Source organism: Mandrillus leucophaeus, unplaced genomic scaffold (assembly GCF_000951045.1).
Source record: "Mandrillus leucophaeus isolate KB7577 unplaced genomic scaffold, Mleu.le_1.0 Scaffold152, whole genome shotgun sequence".
Lineage (NCBI taxonomy): Eukaryota > Metazoa > Chordata > Mammalia > Primates > Cercopithecidae > Mandrillus > Mandrillus leucophaeus.
This window is the reverse complement of record NW_012101499.1, coordinates 1,279,641-1,299,069: the sequence shown is the minus strand read 5'-3', so window position 1 is coordinate 1,299,069 and position 19,429 is coordinate 1,279,641. Positions and strand designations below refer to the sequence as shown.

At 48.4% G+C, this 19,429-nt stretch overlaps 2 protein-coding genes and 1 pseudogene across 2 annotated transcripts in view; 2 read left to right on the top strand and 1 right to left on the bottom strand.

Annotated features, from left to right (window-relative positions):
- The first annotated feature begins 46 nt into the window (after positions 1-46).
- S1PR3 (sphingosine-1-phosphate receptor 3) lies at positions 47-7,772 on the top strand. Its single transcript, XM_011975190.1, has one exon. It carries the CDS (start codon positions 3,824-3,826, stop codon positions 4,958-4,960), a length of 1,137 nt encoding a protein of 378 aa, XP_011830580.1. The 5' UTR covers positions 47-3,823; the 3' UTR covers positions 4,961-7,772.
- Positions 7,773-10,123: 2,351 nt separating this feature from the next.
- On the top strand, positions 10,124-10,783 carry LOC105535942 (annotated as a pseudogene).
- A 4,938-nt stretch (positions 10,784-15,721) lies between these two features.
- SHC3 (SHC (Src homology 2 domain containing) transforming protein 3) overlaps positions 15,722-19,429 on the bottom strand; it is a 133,184-nt gene continuing 129,476 nt past the window's right edge. The window contains exon 12 of the mRNA XM_011975222.1: positions 15,722-16,165. Coding sequence (XP_011830612.1) covers positions 16,037-16,165 — 129 coding nt within the window. The 3' untranslated portion in view covers positions 15,722-16,036. The remainder of the gene's footprint in view (positions 16,166-19,429) is intronic.

The window sequence follows — 19,429 nt, the reverse complement described above, 5'->3', positions numbered from 1 at the left end:
GACAGGACAAGTAAAAATGGCAGGGTCAGGTTGTCATGGGGGATGCATGGCAAAAGCAAAGGTGTGGAGAAGGTTCAGAGGAGACAGGACAAGTATAAAATGGTAGGGTCAGGTTGTCATGGGGGAAACTGAGGCACAGGCAAGCTGAGGTAGTACAAGAACAGTCTGAATTATAACAATATGCCAGTGTTACCTAAAAGGATGAGGAACATGGAGCTGTGCTTGAATCCCTACCTGAGCTGGGGACAAGGGGCCTCGGGCATCACTGATTGGAACCAAGGTTTGTCTGCAGCTTGTCAGTTTCTGTCTCAGAAGCTCCACATACTGGAGTGGGTATCCCGGCGATGCTGTGGGATAAACCAGGACACTGTGGTGTCATGGACAGCTGTCTGTCTGCCAGGTGAAGGCCCCTCTCGTTGCAGTGTGAGCCGGGCAGGTCATCCGTTTGGCAGCATGGTGACGGCTCTGGCCCCAGCTGCTATGGGAGGGAGGATGCTGGCACAGGGCACTGCCCACAGACTGCCTTTGCTCCATGCCTTTTCCATGAGCATGAGTGGCTGTTCATGTGGGAAACGGCAGAGCCTTCGTGGCCCCCTTCAGCACTGTGCAATGGTACTGGAGGTGGCAGGAGACAGCCTGAGGGCCCAGGTTGTCCTCATACCCGGCTTCATGCCAGGGTGCATGCCGGGCACAGCACATGTGTCCCCGAGAGGCCCCTGATCAGGGTGGAAACCCAGCAAAGTGAAAATCAGAAATAGTGATTCTCCAGTCCCTGCTCACAGACAAAGAAAGAAAGAAATCATAAGCAATACTAGGCCCGGCACGGTGGCTCACACCTGTAATCCCAGCACTTTGGGAGGCCAAGGCAGGCAGATCACTAGAGGTCAGGAGTTCAAGACCAGCCTGGCCAACATGGTGAAACCCCTGTCTCTACTAAACATACAAAAATTAGCCAGGCGTGGTGGCAGGCACCTGTAGTCCCAGCTACTCAAGAGGCTGAGGCAGGAGAATCGCTTGAACCCGGGAGGCGGAGGGTGTGGTGAGGTGGAGGGTTTGGTGAGCCAGGATCGCGCCACTGCACTCCAGCCTGGGTGACAGAATGAGACTCCATCCGCAAAACAAAACAAACAAACAAAAACTAAAGGGACAGTATCTTTTTAGCACCTGTCATTGTACAGGACGCTGGGGAGGGTACTGTGGACTTACCCTGGGTGGAAGGTCCCTGTGTGAATGGAGAAGCTGGATGCTCAGAAAATGCTGCTGCCTGTGATATTATCCCATTTAAAGAGGCAGTTTGCAATGCTTTTTCAAAAGTGGCATGCAGCATCAGAGAAAAGTCACCAGGGCTGGGATGATTCCAGAAAATGTTACAGAGCAAGTCGAATTTGACTTGAGGTTTGAAGGATGGGCAATATTTAAATAAAAATCAGAAAGGGTAGAGAGGGAGGGGCTGGGGGGAAGGCTGCCCACTGGACTGTCCTGTTCACCTCCAGGAGAACCTACAGGTGACACATAGTCTCTTCTCAGGTGAATGGGGAGCCAAGTAGCGCTGGCGTGGATGAGCCACGCTCGGGGCTCAGGGAGGCAGGCCCAGGGCCCTGCACTGCCTGTCATGGCTCATGAGTGATGGGAGAGATCTGGGCAGGCAACCCCCTCTCGTCCTGCATCATCAGCCCGGACTTGGAACTTGGCTGCTTTTTCTTTCTGCAGTGAGCAGAGGGCCTTGACCAACAATAAGCCTTTCTGCCAGCACTTGGCATTCCAGCTGACCTCGACCCAAGGCCTCTGTGACTTCAGGAGGCGGCAGCTGGGAAGGGTCGGGCAGTTCCAGGCAGAGCACAGACGTCAGCTCGGACATCCCACCCCCCACCAGCCCTCTACCCCTGTGGTCTCCAGAACAACTAACACCTCCAAGCTCCAGGACACTGGAAAAAAATCTTTGCAAAGAAGCAAGGGGCCATCTCAGAAAATCCAGGCCCCCCAAACTGATGTAGAGAGAGGACTCTGACAGCATCCGCCACTCCGGAAGGTCACGAGGATACAGACACCATCTGGAGCCACCTCTGCTTCTCAGCCCCAACCAGGCAAGCCCCAGATCTTCAAGGGACTGATCTGTACCTGGGAATAAACTCATGGGTGGATGAGATTCAGTCTATCACACCCTAAAACGCAGAGCCCATAGTATTGGTGAGTGGTTCATGTGTCTCTGAAGCAAATTTAGGGCTGTGGTTCAAACGTTGTAAAAGTTACAGAAAAAAATTCACTGGATACACACAGTGGGCTCTTTTAAATTAGCCTCATTTGAACTTAATTCGATATTTAAATACTCAAATAATAGATGATGGCCGGGCGCGGTGGCTCACGCTTTAATCCCAGCACTTCGAGAGGCTGAGGCAGGCTGATCCCTTGAGGTCAGGAGTTTGAGACCAGCCTGGCCAACATGGTGAAACCCCGTCTCTACTAAAAATACAAAAATTAGCCAGGCATGGTGGCGGGTGCCTGTAATCCCAGCTACTTAGGAGACTGAGGCAGCAGAATCACTTGAACCCGGAAGGGGGAGGTTGCAGTGAGCCGAGATTGCACCATTGCACTCCAGCCTGGGCGACAGAGCAAGACTCCGTCTCAAAAAAAAAATTTTTTTTAATAAAAAATAAAATAAAATAAATGAATCCACTGAAAGCGGTTTCTACCTTGATAGTTGGGTATGTGGCGTCATCGACATCACAGAAGGCTGATTGATATTACCTGTTACCAGTGTGGTTGAGTACAAATGTTTGAGGTCTGGTGAGAGAAGAGTTTGGTATTCAGAACTCATCGAGGCCTTTGCTTACCACTTTCTCTCTCTTGCAGTGCTCCCAAATGTGCCGCTTCTGTTGGTTCACATGCTCCCACGTAGTTCTATCTGATATTCAGGGCTCTGAATTTCAAGCCAGACTCAGTGAGTGTGATTGTCACTGCTTTCCTGTCCTTCCTTTATCCTCTGTAGACTTAGGTCCCGTTTTTGCAGGTTGATATTCCTTCTTCGCTGGGCCCTGGACCCGCTGCTCACCAGTGTGGTGTCTGCATGGGCACTGCCCAGACTTGCACTGTTGGTCCCTCGATGACCGCATGGTCAGGCCTCAGGGCTCTCTGCCAGGCCAATCTACAGCCCATTCAGACCTGATTTCTGGGCCTGGATCCAGGGGACACCATCTGGGAAGGGAGGGAGCTTCCCACGATACCACTGTGAAACTCACCAGGGAGGTCTTGGAAATTGAGCAGGCATCATTCAGATTCCATCCTGCTTTTAGGTCCTGAGAAAATCCTGCTTTTCCCTGGGTAACTGGGATAATGGGTCACCAGCTCCCGTGCCCTAGATGAGGACTAGTTAGCATTTTCTAGTGCCTGGAGATTTCCAGATGGAAGCTGTATTTGGGTCTGTGTATCTTTGTTACAGGATTCAATAATTCATGCACTGAATTTCCCTTCCCGGCAACTCGAGACACCAAATTGCTTCCTATGCTCACCCAATCACTTAGGAACTCAGCCTGTGTCTAAAGACCCTCTGTGCAGCCTGACCTGGCCAGCCATCCCCATACTTCCACATTTTTCATGCCTTTCTCCAACAGCGTTGCCGTGGCCCCTTAGGCGGCGATCGTTGTATCAAGGGTCACTCCCTCTTTTTATCTGTTGGCAGGAGCCCGTTTTCAACGCCCTCGCTGGAGTCCGGCCTGCACGCTTTGCTGAAAGAAGCCAGAGCCTCAGCCCTGCTTCCCTCTGAAATGAATGTTCCTCGAGCGCCCTCTGGTGGATTTTGGAGCTAACCGTCTGTGAATGCCGAGTGATGGCAACTGCCCTCCCGCCGCGTCTCCAGCCTGCGCGGGGGAATGAGACCCTGCGGGAGCATTACCAGTACGTGGGGAAGCTGGCGGGCAGGCTGAAGGAGGCCTCCGAGGCCGGCACGCTCACCACCGTGCTCTTCTTGGTCATCTGCAGCTTCATCGTCTTAGAGAACCTGATGGTTTTGATTGCCATCTGGAAAAACAATAAATTTCACAACCGCATGTACTTTTTCATTGGCAACCTGGCTCTCTGCGACCTGCTGGCCGGCATCGCCTACAAGGTCAACATTCTGATGTCCGGCAAGAAGACGTTCAGCCTGTCTCCCACGGTCTGGTTCCTCAGAGAGGGCAGTATGTTCGTGGCCCTGGGGGCGTCCACCTGCAGCTTACTGGCCATCGCCATCGAGCGGCACTTGACCATGATCAAAATGAGGCCTTACGACGCCAACAAGAAGCACCGCGTCTTCCTGTTGATCGGGATGTGCTGGCTCATTGCCTTCACGCTGGGCGCCCTGCCCATTCTGGGCTGGAACTGCCTGCACAATCTCCCGGACTGCTCTACCATCCTGCCCCTCTACTCCAAGAAGTACATCGCCTTCTGCATCAGCATCTTCACGGCCATTCTGGTGACCATCGTGATCCTCTACGCACGCATCTACTTCCTGGTGAAGTCCAGCAGCCGTAAGGTGGCCAACCACAACAACTCGGAGCGGTCCATGGCACTGCTGCGGACCGTGGTGATTGTGGTGAGCGTGTTCATTGCCTGCTGGTCTCCACTCTTCATCCTCTTCCTCATCGATGTGGCCTGCAGGGTGCAGGCGTGCCCCGTCCTCTTCAGGGCTCAGTGGTTCATCGTGCTGGCTGTGCTCAACTCGGCCATGAACCCGGTCATCTACACGCTGGCCAGCAAGGAGATGCGGAGGGCCTTCTTCCGTCTGGTCTGCAACTGCCTGGTCAGGGGACGGGGGGCCCGCGCCTCCCCCATCCAGCCTGCGCTCGACCCAAGCCGAAGTAAATCAAGCAGCAGCAACAACGGCACCCACTCTCCGAAGGTCAAGGAAGACCTGCTCCACACAGCCCCCTCATCCTGCATCATGGACAAGAACGCAGCGCTTCAGAATGGGATCTTCTGCAAGTGATCGTCTCTGTGCGCCCTGCTCTGCGGCTGTGTTATTTATTGCATGCATCGCTTCCACAGGGGCCCCTCGAGAGCTGTGCCTCGGGAGAGCTACCGTACTTTGACCAACAGCCTGCCCAGTGTGGACATCTCTTACAGAGGGGGCCCGAGGAATCACCACCCCATTTCAGTGTAGACAACGTGCCTTGTCCGCTTTGGGCTCCAGAGCCTTTCAGATGTACTGAGCTGCTGACATCATCCACAGCCTTCTGCTGAATCCCAGACACCCTCCCTGTTGTCCACAGAGAGGGAAGGTCGTGGGCCACATAATGCTGTGTGACTCTCCGTGTGCCTCTGAACAGTGTTTTGATGATTTACACTACATTTCCTATGCATAGAATGGATGCTTGTATATTCGTACATCTCTATGTTACACAGAATTTGTGTTGCAGGTGTTTGCCATGTGGTACATACATAGAATCTCCATACAACCCAGGTAACAGGTTATACAAGTGGGTTCGGACTGAACCCCCGGTACAAGGACATGGTTGTGAACTAGGTGGACATGCCATCCCTGGTCTCCTTAGACTGACATGAAGTCTCATGTTCACCAAGTTTTTGAAGTTCAAATTCTCCAAAAAGGGCTTGTCCAAGGCTGGCCCCAGATGTGAGGGTCTGACCCACGCCAGCCCTGTGTCCTTTCAGTCATTTGTCCCTGCGTAATTTTAATCATATCCCAAAGTCAAATGATGTGATGGTTTTCAGGTTTCTGCAAATCACAGAAAAGCCAGTCGAGATCACGCAGGAGCTTGTGCCCCCAGGCGGGCCAAAGAGCAAGCCTATGAAGGAGCAGCAGAAGCGGGCGGCTGACCTGGCTCACCTTCCCATGCCACTGGGGCGGGGGTCTGCTTCAGGAAACAGAAGGTGTCTAGGAAATGAGCAGAGATTCACAAGACAGCACTTCGATTCTATGTTGAGTTTGTTTCTATATTAGAAAAGCACCAAGTCAGTAATCCCCCGTGGTGTCACAGCTGAGTAGCTGTGGCCACCAGCAGTTTCACAGCTTCCTGAAAGCTGGGACTAACTGTGATTATCAGTAAGAGAAGTTTAATTGTCAGGTTAGAAAATGTGATCTGGCAGTTGATGCATTCTTCAAAGTGATCTATTGTAATAATACCTACATGATACTGTAATTTTACTTTTCAACATAAGTTGAACCTGTAGCAGTCTGTTTACCTTGTAAAGGGATTTCTTAGAAGACATTTTTGTACATGCTCTTCCCCAAGGATTGTACGTGTTATACAAATAGATGGAAAGAAAAGTGAACATGTTTGTAGAACTATCATAAGCACACAGTAGCCATGTTGAGTTCTCTTTAAAAACAAGGACAAAACCAACTAGCCTTCAAAGGAAGCTCACATCAGAGTTCCCTGAAGTATTTTAGGTTCAGTGAGCATTTGCCTGAATTAAACCTAAAAGAGTGGTCTTAACACGTTAATAACTTTTTCTAAGAGAAATTGATTCCTGTTTTGTCATCTGATGCAAGCTGCTCTTATAAAGAGACATTTTTGTGGGTTCAGGGTAACTCATCTCCATGGGCTGACCAAAGACGTTTCTAATTTTTGTTACTGATGAGATGAAACCTATTTGTAAGGAAATCTTCCCCAGGAGCATTTCTGTTGCCTTCTTGACATCAATGAAAAGTAGCGTATTCTCTTATGAGATAGCATGAGAAAACCCAGGGCATTTCTAGGACAGTAAAACATTGAAGTACTGGATTAAGAAAATGACAGGCCAGGTGTGGTGGCTCACGCCTGTAATCCCAACATATTGGGAGGATGAGGTGGGCGGATCACCTGAGGTCAGAAGTTCAAGACCAGCCTGGCCAACATGGTGAAATCCCATTTCTACTAAAAACACCAAAATTAGCTGGACGCGGTAGCGCATGCCTGTAGTCCCAGCTACTTGGGAGGCCAAGGCTGGAGAATTGCTCAAATCCGGGAGACAGAGATTGCAGTGAGCCGAGATTACGCCACCACACTCCAGCCTGGGCGACAGAGGAAGACTCTGTCTCAAAAAATAATAATAATAATGAATAAAATAAAACAACAACAAAATGCATCGGAGAGCCAAGACATTCAGTATTGCATTTTCACATAGGTGATGAAATGACTTTGGAACTTTATCTGTGTTATAGTTATGAATTGCTTTGGGAGTCTTGGAGCTCTCTCTAGCTATTGTTCATAACGCTTTGCTCCATAACCCTGATGTCCCCAATATCTAAGTATCTCAGCCTTCATCCATTAACTCTACTAGGGAGCCCACAGCCACCATTCCCACTAGGAGGTATCAATGTTTGTGATATGACATAAGGCTCCCTTGAAATAACAAGACTTTTGAGCCATCTGAATTAAAAATACATCAAAAAAGTAGTTGTGCTCATTTGCTAAATGCAAAACATAATCACCTTTGATACCAATGTGTTCCAATAAGTCTAACTAGCTAGCCAGCTGGAGATAATTTAGCAGCTGAATGTTTCAAAGCCCTAACCTTGAAGTTTGGGAACAGGTGGTCTTCTGTGCTGCAGAGAAACTATGCATTAGATCTCTTTTCAATTAGAAACCTTTACTATTTCCAATGTATGTTTGTTAAAAAAAAATAAAATAAAACCAAAAGGCTTCGTGTAAACCCACTCTTGGGAGGCCGTGAGATGGGACTGTTTTGTTGTTTTCGCCGGGCGCCCTCCCCACTGCAGGGGTGCGCGCTGTTGCAGGCTTGTTACCCACCTGTGTTTCTCAGCATTTCAGGAATTAAACCACATGCAGAACCCCAAAGAATCTTTCCCCTTTCTTCTTCTTCTCCACTACCATAGGTGGTGTTTTAATGAAACTTCGGTGTATTGGGTGCTATTTACACCAGTTTGGTAGGTCATACTATTTTGAGAATGGTCTTTTGGTAGGGAGAAATTTGTAAGACCCATGGCAGCTCAAAGACATGGGACCTCTTGTCCTGCCCCATTTGCTCTTGTTTATGCAGCAGGAGAGAATAAGTCAGAGCCAACCCTTGCACACTAGCTTTCTCCCATACAAACGGTCCATTTTAGCCTCTCTGACCTGCGTGCTATGTAAAGAGGAGGCCAGTGCTCGGCATAGCTGTTCTGGTAGCGATGCTTGTTGCAACTCATGATGAAATGCCCCAACGCAAGTGAGGACACAGCTGCCCACCCTGGTGCTAGAAGGTAAGGTGAGTCCTCTAGGAGTACATCTGCCAGGATACATCTTCATTCCACAGCCTCGGTGGATGGGACGAGGCTCTGTTGTAACTGTTTTTTTAAAAGTCTCCCAGGGAACCACGGACAATACCTCCTTCCTAGAGAAAAGTTTCAAGCTCCCCTCCTTTCTTTAGTGAGGCAATACAGAATCCATCATCCAAATGAAAGATACTTTTCACAATAGCCTTTATTGCCTGCAGACTTACATGTATAGTCCTTTAAACAATTAACTGTTTAGAAAACGGTTGCTTTTCTCAACCCTTGAGCCAGTTATTCCACGCTGGTAAGACCCTTTCACAGAAATGTAACAAGGTGCATTTTATAGAAAACATCTAATTAAATCACCAATTTCATGCTTTTAAATTGTATCTACAAGTGCAAAACTGCAACACCCAAATGTTTTTAGTATCTAAGTCAGATATCCAAAGGTTAGCTACATAATCAGAAATGCGCACACCACTGTTCTGATAATAAAGGCACATTTTCCAATAACCAATTATAACAAGAAGTGCAGCATTACCTAAATTGGGTGTGTCATCTTCCCCTCGTGGGTCACGGGATGACACTTGGGGATGCGATGCCGTGCCTGCACTTGGCGATCCCAGGAGCACAGAGATGCACCAGACAGATCATGAAGGGCTCATGCTGGGAAACCACACCATTTCCTGACAGAGTGAAGGAATCGCTGTGGATTCATCGAAAGGGACGAGGGAATTTAAGCTAATTCTCTTCACCTGCTGTGTTGTCAAATCTCCAAAACACTGACCAGATAACTTAGGTTTTATCCTTCGTCATAGAACAAAGATTAGAGAACTTGAAAATCATTTTGTATTTCCACTCCTCAGGGACGTCCAAAAAGCCAGTTCTGTTCCAGTACAAAGTAGAAAGTGGTGAATTGGCAATACGCCAAGACATAGACCATTACAGTAATTCTTTTGTTTCACAAAAAGTTAATGGAAACAAAACAACTTTCAAATAATATTCATTTGTCAATATGTATAATTTGCTATCCAAATGCTTTTTAAAAAGTTATTATCTTATTATTACACATTAAATTTACATGGAGTTGTTTCCTAATCCTGGGATTTTAACACCAAATGTTTAATTCTGAATACAAAAAAACATTCACATACTTAATTTTACAATATTCTGGAACAAGTTATATTCAAAAGTCAAATGAACAGAGAACATTCCACTTGCAACCAACACATAGTTGTTAACAAAATTAACCCCATTAATATTTAAAGATGGATTTATCCATTAATGCCTGTTTTAATTGCCACTTGATTTTGGTGGTTAGAAACTTTGGTTATGGTAAAAATGACCACGAGTGGGAATTCATCACCTCAAAGCTTGGGACCACAGCTCCCTGTGCGCGCATCTTTCTGTCTGCGGTATTTCAAGGTGAGACAATAAAATAGTCACCTAAAATTGTATGAGATTTTATTCCTGGTGCTTTTTCAGCGAGAACCGTTTTTCCAGCCCTAGGGAAGGAACCTGTGTGTTTTTGGCCGGAGGGATTCATCAATTCAGAACATCTGTGACAGCCAGGAGGAGGAAAGAAGGGAGGCTGGGATCACCTCCCGCCCCTTCTAGCATCTCTACTGAGAGTGGCAACTCCAGCTGTCCCTCCCCATCCTGAGCCTTCCGCGCTCTCCTCCACGCCACTAACACTCAGTATCTGACATCTGCAGTGCGAAGCCTACAGAGTCCCCAGACTGACCTGGGCACTCCGCTCTCGTTGGTTCTAGTTTACTTGGACACACGGGTACCTTAAGGCTTGTCACACTCCACACCTTTGTGTGTGTGTGTCTATTTCTTTCTAGGTTATAAACTCAGGCAGAGACCTCATACATTCACTTCTCTATCCCACGATTCCAGTACAGCGTTGGCCACGTATTAACTAATGTGCAAATGAGCCCAAGAAGCTGGCCAGAAATCCCAAGAGACTGTGCCAAGTACATGCAGCTGCACCTGGGAATACACCAAAGCATGACATCACAAGCACAGCCTCCTCCACCACACCTTCCCTTTCTCCTCCTTCCCCGCTGGCCTCAGACAGCTATGCATGGCTGCATGAACAAAGGTCTAAATCTAGGCTTGTTTTAGCCTCCTCTTCCCTTCTTCTCATCTTTATTCTGCCTCCACCTTCTTCTTTCCACGTCTTCCCCTGCTGGCTTCTCTGTCGTTTCCCACAGTGGGTTCCCCCAGCCCCCATGGTCCTCATGTCCTGTTCTTGTTCCCTTTGTGCTGGATCCCACATCCTACAGCATCCAGGACCATCCTCCATGGCTGATGCCACAGCCTGCCAATTCCCAAATTCTTCACGTTTGTTTGACTTCCTAGCTAGTTGTAAAACCAAAGCCCAGGGAGGAGTCCCAAGGCGCACAGCATAGAGTCAGTCTGCATGTGTACAGAGACGCAGATCCGTTTTTAATCAATGTAAGTATATGCATGTACGTATATACATATGCAATTCACATTCACAAGTCCTGGTATAAAGTTGCAATTTTTCTGGCTGCTATAAAATGTGCCAGTTTTAAAACTGTGCATTTGTTGCTTGCAAACTTATAAATATGTATAAACCCCATTATAAATAAATTGTGGCTGGCAGATGGCATTTAAGCTGCCAGCAATGGTTGCATGGAGTTATAAATGCTTATTAATTCTCCACTTTTAAATTCACAGCACGGACCCTGGGATCTGTGACATGAAGTGGTGTGAAAACATAATTATAAATTAGAGGGGGGAAAGCCATCAATAAGAGACAGGTAAGGGCTGGAAACTCTCACTAGTGAGTGATTCTCAAAGTCAAGACTTCAGAGCAGCTGCACCAACATCGCTTCGAGAATTTTTGAAATGCAAATTCTCGGGCCCCACTGCAGTCCTAGGGAGTCAGGAGTTGGCGGGGCCAGGGGGTGGGAGGGCCTGCCATCTTTGTCTGAACTAGCTCGCAGGGTGGTTCTGATGCCTGCCTTCCAGCCGAGTCTGCTTGTCATCAACGCCTGTCTCCTGGCCCAAGGACTTCCCCGGCTTGGGAGGCACGTACAGGTGTGTGCAGGGCCAGTCAGAAACTGTTTCCAGAAACAGCCTTCCATAAGTGATAGACTTGGTGACTAAACACCCCAGCCGTCTCCCCACTCTGCTGGGCTAACTCTGGGGTGTCAGCTCTGTCTCTCAGGGTTCCCCAGTGGGATTCGGCTCCAGTTGTGCACGTGATGGTAACTCACTTGATAATGCATGTCTTCCTCGTCAGCTTCCTTCTCGCCCTACTCCTGGGATCTTCACTCAAATAAACTACATACCCTCAAGTCCTCTCTCAGGGTTTCCCTCTGGAGAAACCCCAACTAAGACAGAGGAAACAGAAACACTGCCTCTCGCATCTGAATGACTCAGGCTTTTACGCATTTCGAGATGGAGCACAGATGTAGAACCCGGGAGGGAAGCACTGCATGCCATTTCCATGGGGCGGGGGGTGAGCTTTACGCACAGGTCCAGGAGTGTGAGTCCTGTGCTCTTTCCTAAGTTGATCCCCAGGCCCTTGCATGGCTCCAGTTTCCTCTTCTGAAAAGCGGGGCCCCCAGCTGGGCTGTCTTACCGAGCTCCCTGCCCTGTGATCCTGTGCGGAGCTGACAGTTCTAGGTTGGCACTATGTCCAGGAGTGGGTTTGTCCACTTTATCTGTCTTAGAGCCAACTTTGAAAGTTCCACGGGAGAACCTGAGTATTACTCTGAAACCCACTGCAAGGTCTGTCTGGGTCCTGCAATGACCTCTTTGCGATCTTTCCACAATCCTCCTACTCACTCCCAATCCTACTGTCACTGTCCACAGAAAGGGATCTGTGGACAGCACGCAAAGCTGGGCCAGCAAGAGAGAACTGATGGGCACATTGGGAATGAAGAATTTTATAAAATCATTGCGCTTTACATGTTTCACGTATTTGTCAATCCCCAGCACTCCCTCAAGCTGGGAACATGTATAGCCCTGCGGTGTAGAGCACACCAAGGCTCAGAGAAATCCAGCAACCCGCCTGAGTCCATGCCGTTGGAGGTATCTACTCATGGCCAGCACTGCCCCTGCCCCAGGAACGCCTACAGTCCAAGGCTTCTGTCCCCAGCTCAGCCCAACAGAAAAGAAATGTGTGACTGCCCTTCAGGTGGCAGCCAGTTTGGAGGAAATGAGGACCCAGACGTCCATCTTAAAGCATTGCTTATAGAAAGAAGCTACCCAAGTTTCGGATGCTACTGAAAAGGAAAGCTTTATTTCGGGAGCTGGGGGCCACTTTCAGAATCCTAGCACCAGGCATGGAGGCTGGGCTGGACACACATGTCCACTGTGCCCCCAGCACATGGGTCCTTTAGGATCCACCCTTCCCTGAGCCTGTCCTTCCTTTTAAGTTAGGCCTTTACCTATACTCACGGCTTCTCATTTCCTTTCTTCATTAGAAATTCCCCACGACCTCCTCCTCCTCCAGGAGGCCCTAAAGAAGGCCATATATGGCCCAATCAGGCCTTTGTCCATTATCCCAACATTAGAGATGGCCTGACAAAATAGCCGCTCGCTCATCAAGGCTGAGCGGACGCCCAGTCTTTGGGCGCTTCTGATATAAAAAGCAGCAACAGTGGTGTCTTAAGCACAGGATTTAAGATTGAGTCATTTGACTGTGGTGTTTTTCACCTCCCCACCTGATTCTCCAGTGAGCTACTCAGTGGCAGCCTTGGAGGTCAAGAATCAAAGCTGAGTTAAACCACAATGAGCACCCCCATGGGAGGCCCAGCCGGCCTCCGCGCGACAGAGATGACATTTGAAGCACAGCTGATTCATTCGTGGGGTTAAGGGAGGTGGGTAGGGGTCTCTAGGGCCACTCAGTAAGGGCAGAGGGGCCGTTTTAGGACTGCTGGCCCCCACCTTGTACTCCCAGAAGACATAGAGTCTGGGGTTAAGTGTTGGGGGTGCCCATTGGAGGGGCAGCAGGGCCCAGGTGCACTCTGCAGGGCCATAGTGGCCCAGCACAGCAGCAGCAACTGTGCCCTAGAAGCCCGAGGCCCTGGAACGCAAGGTATAGTGCCGTTCCCACCGCGTTCACTGTTCAGCTTCCCTGCCCTGCCCAGGCAGAGATGTGCCCTGACAAAGTGTGGGGAAGAGGGGCCCAGGCTAGACAAGGGGGGAGGCTCCACTGCTTTTGCCTTGGAATCCTGAGCTCAAAGCACAGGCTGGCACACAGCAGGGCTCAGGAAATGCTGAGTGAGCAGGGCTCTGCAGCCAGATGACAACATGGCCTCCAGCAAGGTGTGGCACCAGCCCCAGCCTCAGTTTCCCCATGTGTCAGTGAGGCTCACAGGAATGGTCCAGCACATGGTGCTGGAGGGAAGAGTTGGGATAACTAACGTGCGCTCTAATCCGCTTTACAAATGGAAGGGAACAAAGATTAGAAAATCGCTGCCATCTGCTATGTCTGAAGCCTGCTCACTTCACTGGCACTATTCTAGTGTAACCAATATTCTAATCTGAGATTTAAAATGTATATTTTGAATTAATATTAAAAAGAAAAAATTTGACTCCAATACTTTGAATTTTTAAATTGATTCTCATGCAAAAAAAGTATTATATATCTTTTCTATCACCATCAAACTAGACACTGACTTCACAGCAGGAGCTACTAAAGCTGCAGATTACCATTCAAGTCCCCCCAAGAGAAAAATAAAGTAAATAAATGTTACAGCATTCATAGCTCCTAATTTGCATTTCCTACTTTGCTATTGTCCCTGAATGTTATAATAGCATTTTGACCTTTCACAAATGGGGAATGCACGAATGTTGAAAGAAGGTTATTTCGCACATTTTTCTATGTGGTGCACATGCACACACAGGTGGGTCAGAGCTGTGTGTGTCTCTCCAGGGCTCCCAGCCTCCCAGAGGACAGATGTGCAGGGCAGCTCTCAGAGCATCCAAGTCAACACTGTCTCGGGGCAGAAGCCTGATGCAGCTGCTGCCAGCATCCCCATGCAGCCCTCTGCTTCTAGATCACTAAGCAGAGTATCCACATGATGCCTGAAGCCAAAACCATTTCAGGAAACAGTAGCTCAGTCTACATTAGTGCCAGACTCTCCAGAGTGTCAATCCACTGCAGAACATTCTAGAACACTGACTTCACTGTCATCTCAAATTCATTGGACCCTCAAAGGCAAAACCCCCCTAGAAAGCCATGTATGAAGGCTGGGGCCTGCCCTGACTCATCCTCACTGGTTAGCTCTAACCTATCCTTCCATCTGGCCACACGCACACCCCAAGGCAGAAATGGGGCTCACGCCATTGGCATTAGAACTTAGCAGTATTATTATCTGCCAGAGGTTTCAGACTCCTTGTAACTCTCCTTACAGGATCAGATTTATCACTATCCAACTCTAAACATGTTTAGGGTGTCTTTCTGTTCTGCTGACTTGTACCCTACAGGGTGCTGTACCCTGTTGGGGTCTCACCAGAACGAGAGCCAAGCTGCCAACGAGCAAATGGATCCATCTATTCTTTAAAGGGTATCTGTGAAAATCACAGGGCAGTCTCAGCCCAGATAGTATTTGAAAGCCCTAAACATTGCCAGTTTTCTAACACCAAATGACTCCTCAGGAAATGACAGTATTTTACCTGGAAGAAAGGGAGTCAAGACAAAGAGTGGGGGTGGGCACATGCTCTTCCCTGCAGCGACTGGGAAACCTTGTTGGGACAGCAGGCCTTTCCCCCATCCCTCATGCCAGAGGCAGAACCTCAAATGGATTCCAGTGACTCCTGGGTTTCTGGCACATGCAGCCCCAGAAGTCTCAATGCCTGAGTCTCCGGGACTGAGCTCTGGGATGGGTGCCTGCTCTTGCTGTCACACGGGCTTCTCCCCTATTGTATAAGGTGGGAGGGGGACTTTACTAGCAACTACCACAAGCAGCCTGTAGTCAACCACTGACTAGAGGGAGATACAAACCAGGAACTTGCCCCGGCCACCCTTCTACAAATACCCATTTTAGCATTAGATGCACAAGAACAGGGAAGCACTTGTCAACCAAGATCTTGGTTGGTGAAGCTTATTTTGTGCCATTTTGGCATGAAATGAATTCCCAAGTACTCCTTGCACAACTGGGGTCAAGGGTGGCGGGGTCCGGTGCTCAGCAGGACCCGGAGGAGCTGGAGTGCCACCTGTTCTTTAGTGAAGCTGCAGTGAGTCGTCTGGTGCTGGACACCCCAGGCACGTGGAGTGCAGTGCAGGGAGCACAGGAGGTATCCTAGGGAGGCCAAGGGAGGATGTCTGCTCCCACCAGCAAGCACAGTCATGCCTCAGAACAAGTATCTCATAGCTTTCAGTGCAGGGCTAGGCATGCTCTGAGCAGCACGCCTTGCAATTCCATCACAATTCTGTTCTTCTATTCCCCTCCAATTGTGCTTATTAGGTAAAACTGCAAGCTACACCTTCCTAGTGGCATTTCCCGGTGGAATGGGTCAGTTGAATTAAATTTTTGCCTGGACAACTACAGTCAAACTTATTTTTTTTTTCATTAAAAACATACAGCACAGAACATTAGTCTTACATCTTTCTTAGTCTTAAAAAATATAAATATAGAGGGATACTTTGTACAGGATGTATAGGTATGTACACCTTTAATATGCATATGAGAAATTCAGAACCAAGTTTATGAAACTTGACCTTAAAGGAAGCCTTCCTTTTGAAGCTTTTGAAGAAGGCTCTGAGCCATAGGCAGCTGTCCCAGTTCCTGCAGCCCCGATTCCAGTCCACTCCAGGTCCTCCTGACCTGGTGCACAGTGCTGGGAGCAGCGCTGGCTGGGTCACTGCTTCCTCTCCACTGGCTGCTGGAGGCACAGCTCACTCCCCGCAGAGACGATGGGCAGGCTGCTCTCTAGGTGGTGGTTGATGAGGTGGCTGATACTGTCAAAGACTCTGTCCTTCGTCCGGATCTATGGATGAAGCAAAGGAACGGTTAAGCACATCCCACAGGCAGTAAAAAGAGAACATGCTTTGCTCAGAATCAGCCAGACCATCTGAACTGGCCCAGAAGGAAAGGAGGAGGGGACAAGGGGCTTCCTCCACTTTAGAGATGCCACCTGCAAAGACCCTGGTCACTAGCAATGGTCAATCCATTTCATTGGTTGGGCTCACCTCCAAACTACCTGAGGACCTTTCAGTAACCATAAGCCCAGGCCGCTGGGACTGAGCTCTGGAATGTCTCAGCCCACTGTCCTATAGGCATGGCCTCCCCAACCTTCACCAACCAGGGCCACCTCACCTGTCTCTCCTGCTCCCTCCCTGGGAGGGAACCCTGCACTGGGCTCTGCAGTCTTCCATGACCCTCCCACCTCTAGGCCTTTGCATGGCCATCTCCCGGCCCAGAATGAGTGTCTTCCATCTGAGCCTGCCCCACCTCAATGCCAGCACCTCCGGGCAGCCTTCCTTCCTCCCCAGGCATCCTGGGCACCCACCAGGGGCAAGCTCCACAGTTCCCCAGAGGAGCTCCTGTTGCCCCTGCAGTCCCCCACTGGAGAGTGAGCCAGGCTGGGTCAGAGGTACAGGCTCCATGTTCCTGGGCTTTCAATTCTACAGCCTGCCCATCAACTTTTAATGCCATGTTAGGGGAGAGGAAGTTGAACACTCTGCCCTGCTTGCTGGCCTGCACCGTGGTCCCTGGGGTCCGTCAGCTGCCTCCACTCTGAGCCGGCACATTCACAGATATGGCTCACACTTGAAAAAGGTGGGGTGGGGCCTGTCAGGAGCTGTCTTTCGAGGAGTTCTGGACACAATGCCCTGGGACTTGCATGTTTGAGAAGTGGGAGATGGAGGCAGAAAGCAGCCACCTGGCTATGTCCATTCACCCTCACAGGCCACCCTCGCGGTTACGTTCGAGGGTCAGTTGAATTCCCTGCTTCACTCTCCAGCCTTAGTAGGGGTCTCCTCTCCATCAGTGTGTGCAGATGAATTTCCAGGAGCCCATCCTTTCATGGGACACCCAGCTCTCCTTGTCCTCCTGCAGGGACTCCCAAGGCTATGTTCATTCTCCGGTTTTCCCCAATATTATCTTTTCCCCAAATTCTCATTGTCACTCCTGCTTCCACTAATGTGGCCACTCTTGCCTCTCCCCCTCCGTCAACCTACCAAAGAAACATCAGCCTCTGGACTTTTAACCACCATCCCGCCCCCACCCCAAATCTATACTTCAGGTGTGCATATTGGAAGTCCCCACCCAAGGTGCTCTGAGAAGCTCATACCATCTGCTCATGGCTCTACCAACTAGCAGCTGAAGGAACAGAAGAACTTTGAAATTAGAGTGTTTTCCTCCTGCAGGAACCCTCACCACCCATCTCTGTAAGCACCAGAGGGAGAAGAGCTCTCTGGACCAGAGGGTCTCCTGATTTTTGGGCACTAAGCCTCACTAAGGATGTAACCTGTTGGGCAAGTTCAGAAAGGAAGCTTTTGGCAAGACTTCCCAGCATCTTTCTACTGAAGTTGTTTAATTCTCTTGGGGCTCCTCAGCATTCCTGCCCCAGAAAGACCCCCTGAGTGACTCAAGCAGCATACTTATTTGGAAGCCGGGGGCACCAAGGAACTCGGCTTGAGACCAGTACTGGGGTGTTGCCTTAACATTGACTCCTTACTCTTTCCTTAATGACTGACACTCACATTAAGTTCTGAGCAAACTGGAATGGGTGAAGCGTGGTTTAGGGCAGGGAAGTGTCTGAGACAATAGTCTCAACCTGGTCTCACCTCCAAACCTCCTGAGGACCTTTTAGTAACCACAGTCCAGGCCCCAGGCCAGTTCCATAAGAAGCTCAGGGTGTGGCCTGGGCACCAAGTGTCTTAGGCTCCTTCAGTGATTCCAACATGCTGTCAAACCTGAGAATCACCAGTTAGCATATTTCAGTATATAGGCTGGCCAACATAAACACATATATATGTATTTACTGACTAAGGAAATAGAGAGGCCAGTTCACTTCTTTGCCATAAATACTGAAGTCTGGCTCCTGCCCAAAGAACTTACAGCCAACAGAACTCTCTGTGTGGACCCACCTGTTATGCACTAGAAATGCTGATGGCTGATTAAAAACCACTGGGCAGCCAAGACAAACTTAGACTCCAGACACACCTGCAAGGATTCTGCCACAGTGAAGACACATGGAATGTTAACCCCAGACAACTGGTTGAGGCTGTGCATAGTAAAGAGGAAATAAAAATCAAGATGAAAGCCTTCATTCTAGTCAGGCTACAGAAGAGACTAAAATATACATATACTAGAAATTTAGAAAAGTCTAAAATTCATCATCTAAGCTTCCACCTTAGGAAGCTAAAAAAGGAAGAACAAATTAATCTAAAGTAAGCAGGAGGAAAGAAATAATAGATAAAAATTAGGGCAGAAATCAATAAATTGGAAACAGCAAATCAGTAGAAAAAATAAATGAAACCAAAAGCTGGTTCTTTGAAAATATCAATACAATTGATAAACCTCTAGCCGGGCTAAGAAAAAAAGATGACAAGGCCCAAATTATCAATATAAGAAAGAAAAGCGGGGACTCCACAAGAGATCCCATGAACATTAAAAAGACAGTAAAGGAATACAGGAATAACAGAATTCAACCTTGTGGCCAGTTTATCAGGTTCTTATTTTCATTTGATTTACAATATTCCCAACATATGATAGGCTTAATGGGATGTAAGCTCATACTAGGTTGGGGAGCATCTGTATTATGGATGACTCTATGCTCATAAATTTGATAATCTAAATTTAAAAATTCCTTGAAAGGCACAACCTGCCAAAACTCACACAAGAAGAAATAAACAATTGGAATAGGCATATATATATTAAAGAAATTGAACCAATAATTAATAACCTTCCAAAACAAAAAACACAAGGCCTAGATGGGTTCACTGGTGAATTCTATCAAGAATTTAAGGAATAATTTATTTCAATTCCCTACAATCTTTCTCAGAAGATAGAGTCAGAGAACATACTTCCTCATTCTATGAAGTCAGCATTACCTTAATACCAAATCCAAAGACAGTAAAAGAACTCTAACAGAAAAGAGCCCTCAGAAATAATACCACACATCTATAGCCATCTGATCTTTGACAAATCTGACAAAAACAAGAAATGGGGAAAGGATTCCCTATTTAATAAATGGTGCTGGGAAAATTGGCTAGCCATAAGTAGAAAGCTGAAACTGGATCCTTTC

What these genes read in the sequence shown, in the direction of transcription:
- S1PR3 (XM_011975190.1), top strand. Translation starts at nt 3,824, where the DNA reads ATGGCAACTGCCCTCCCGCCGCGTCTCCAGCCTGCGCGGGGGAATGAG.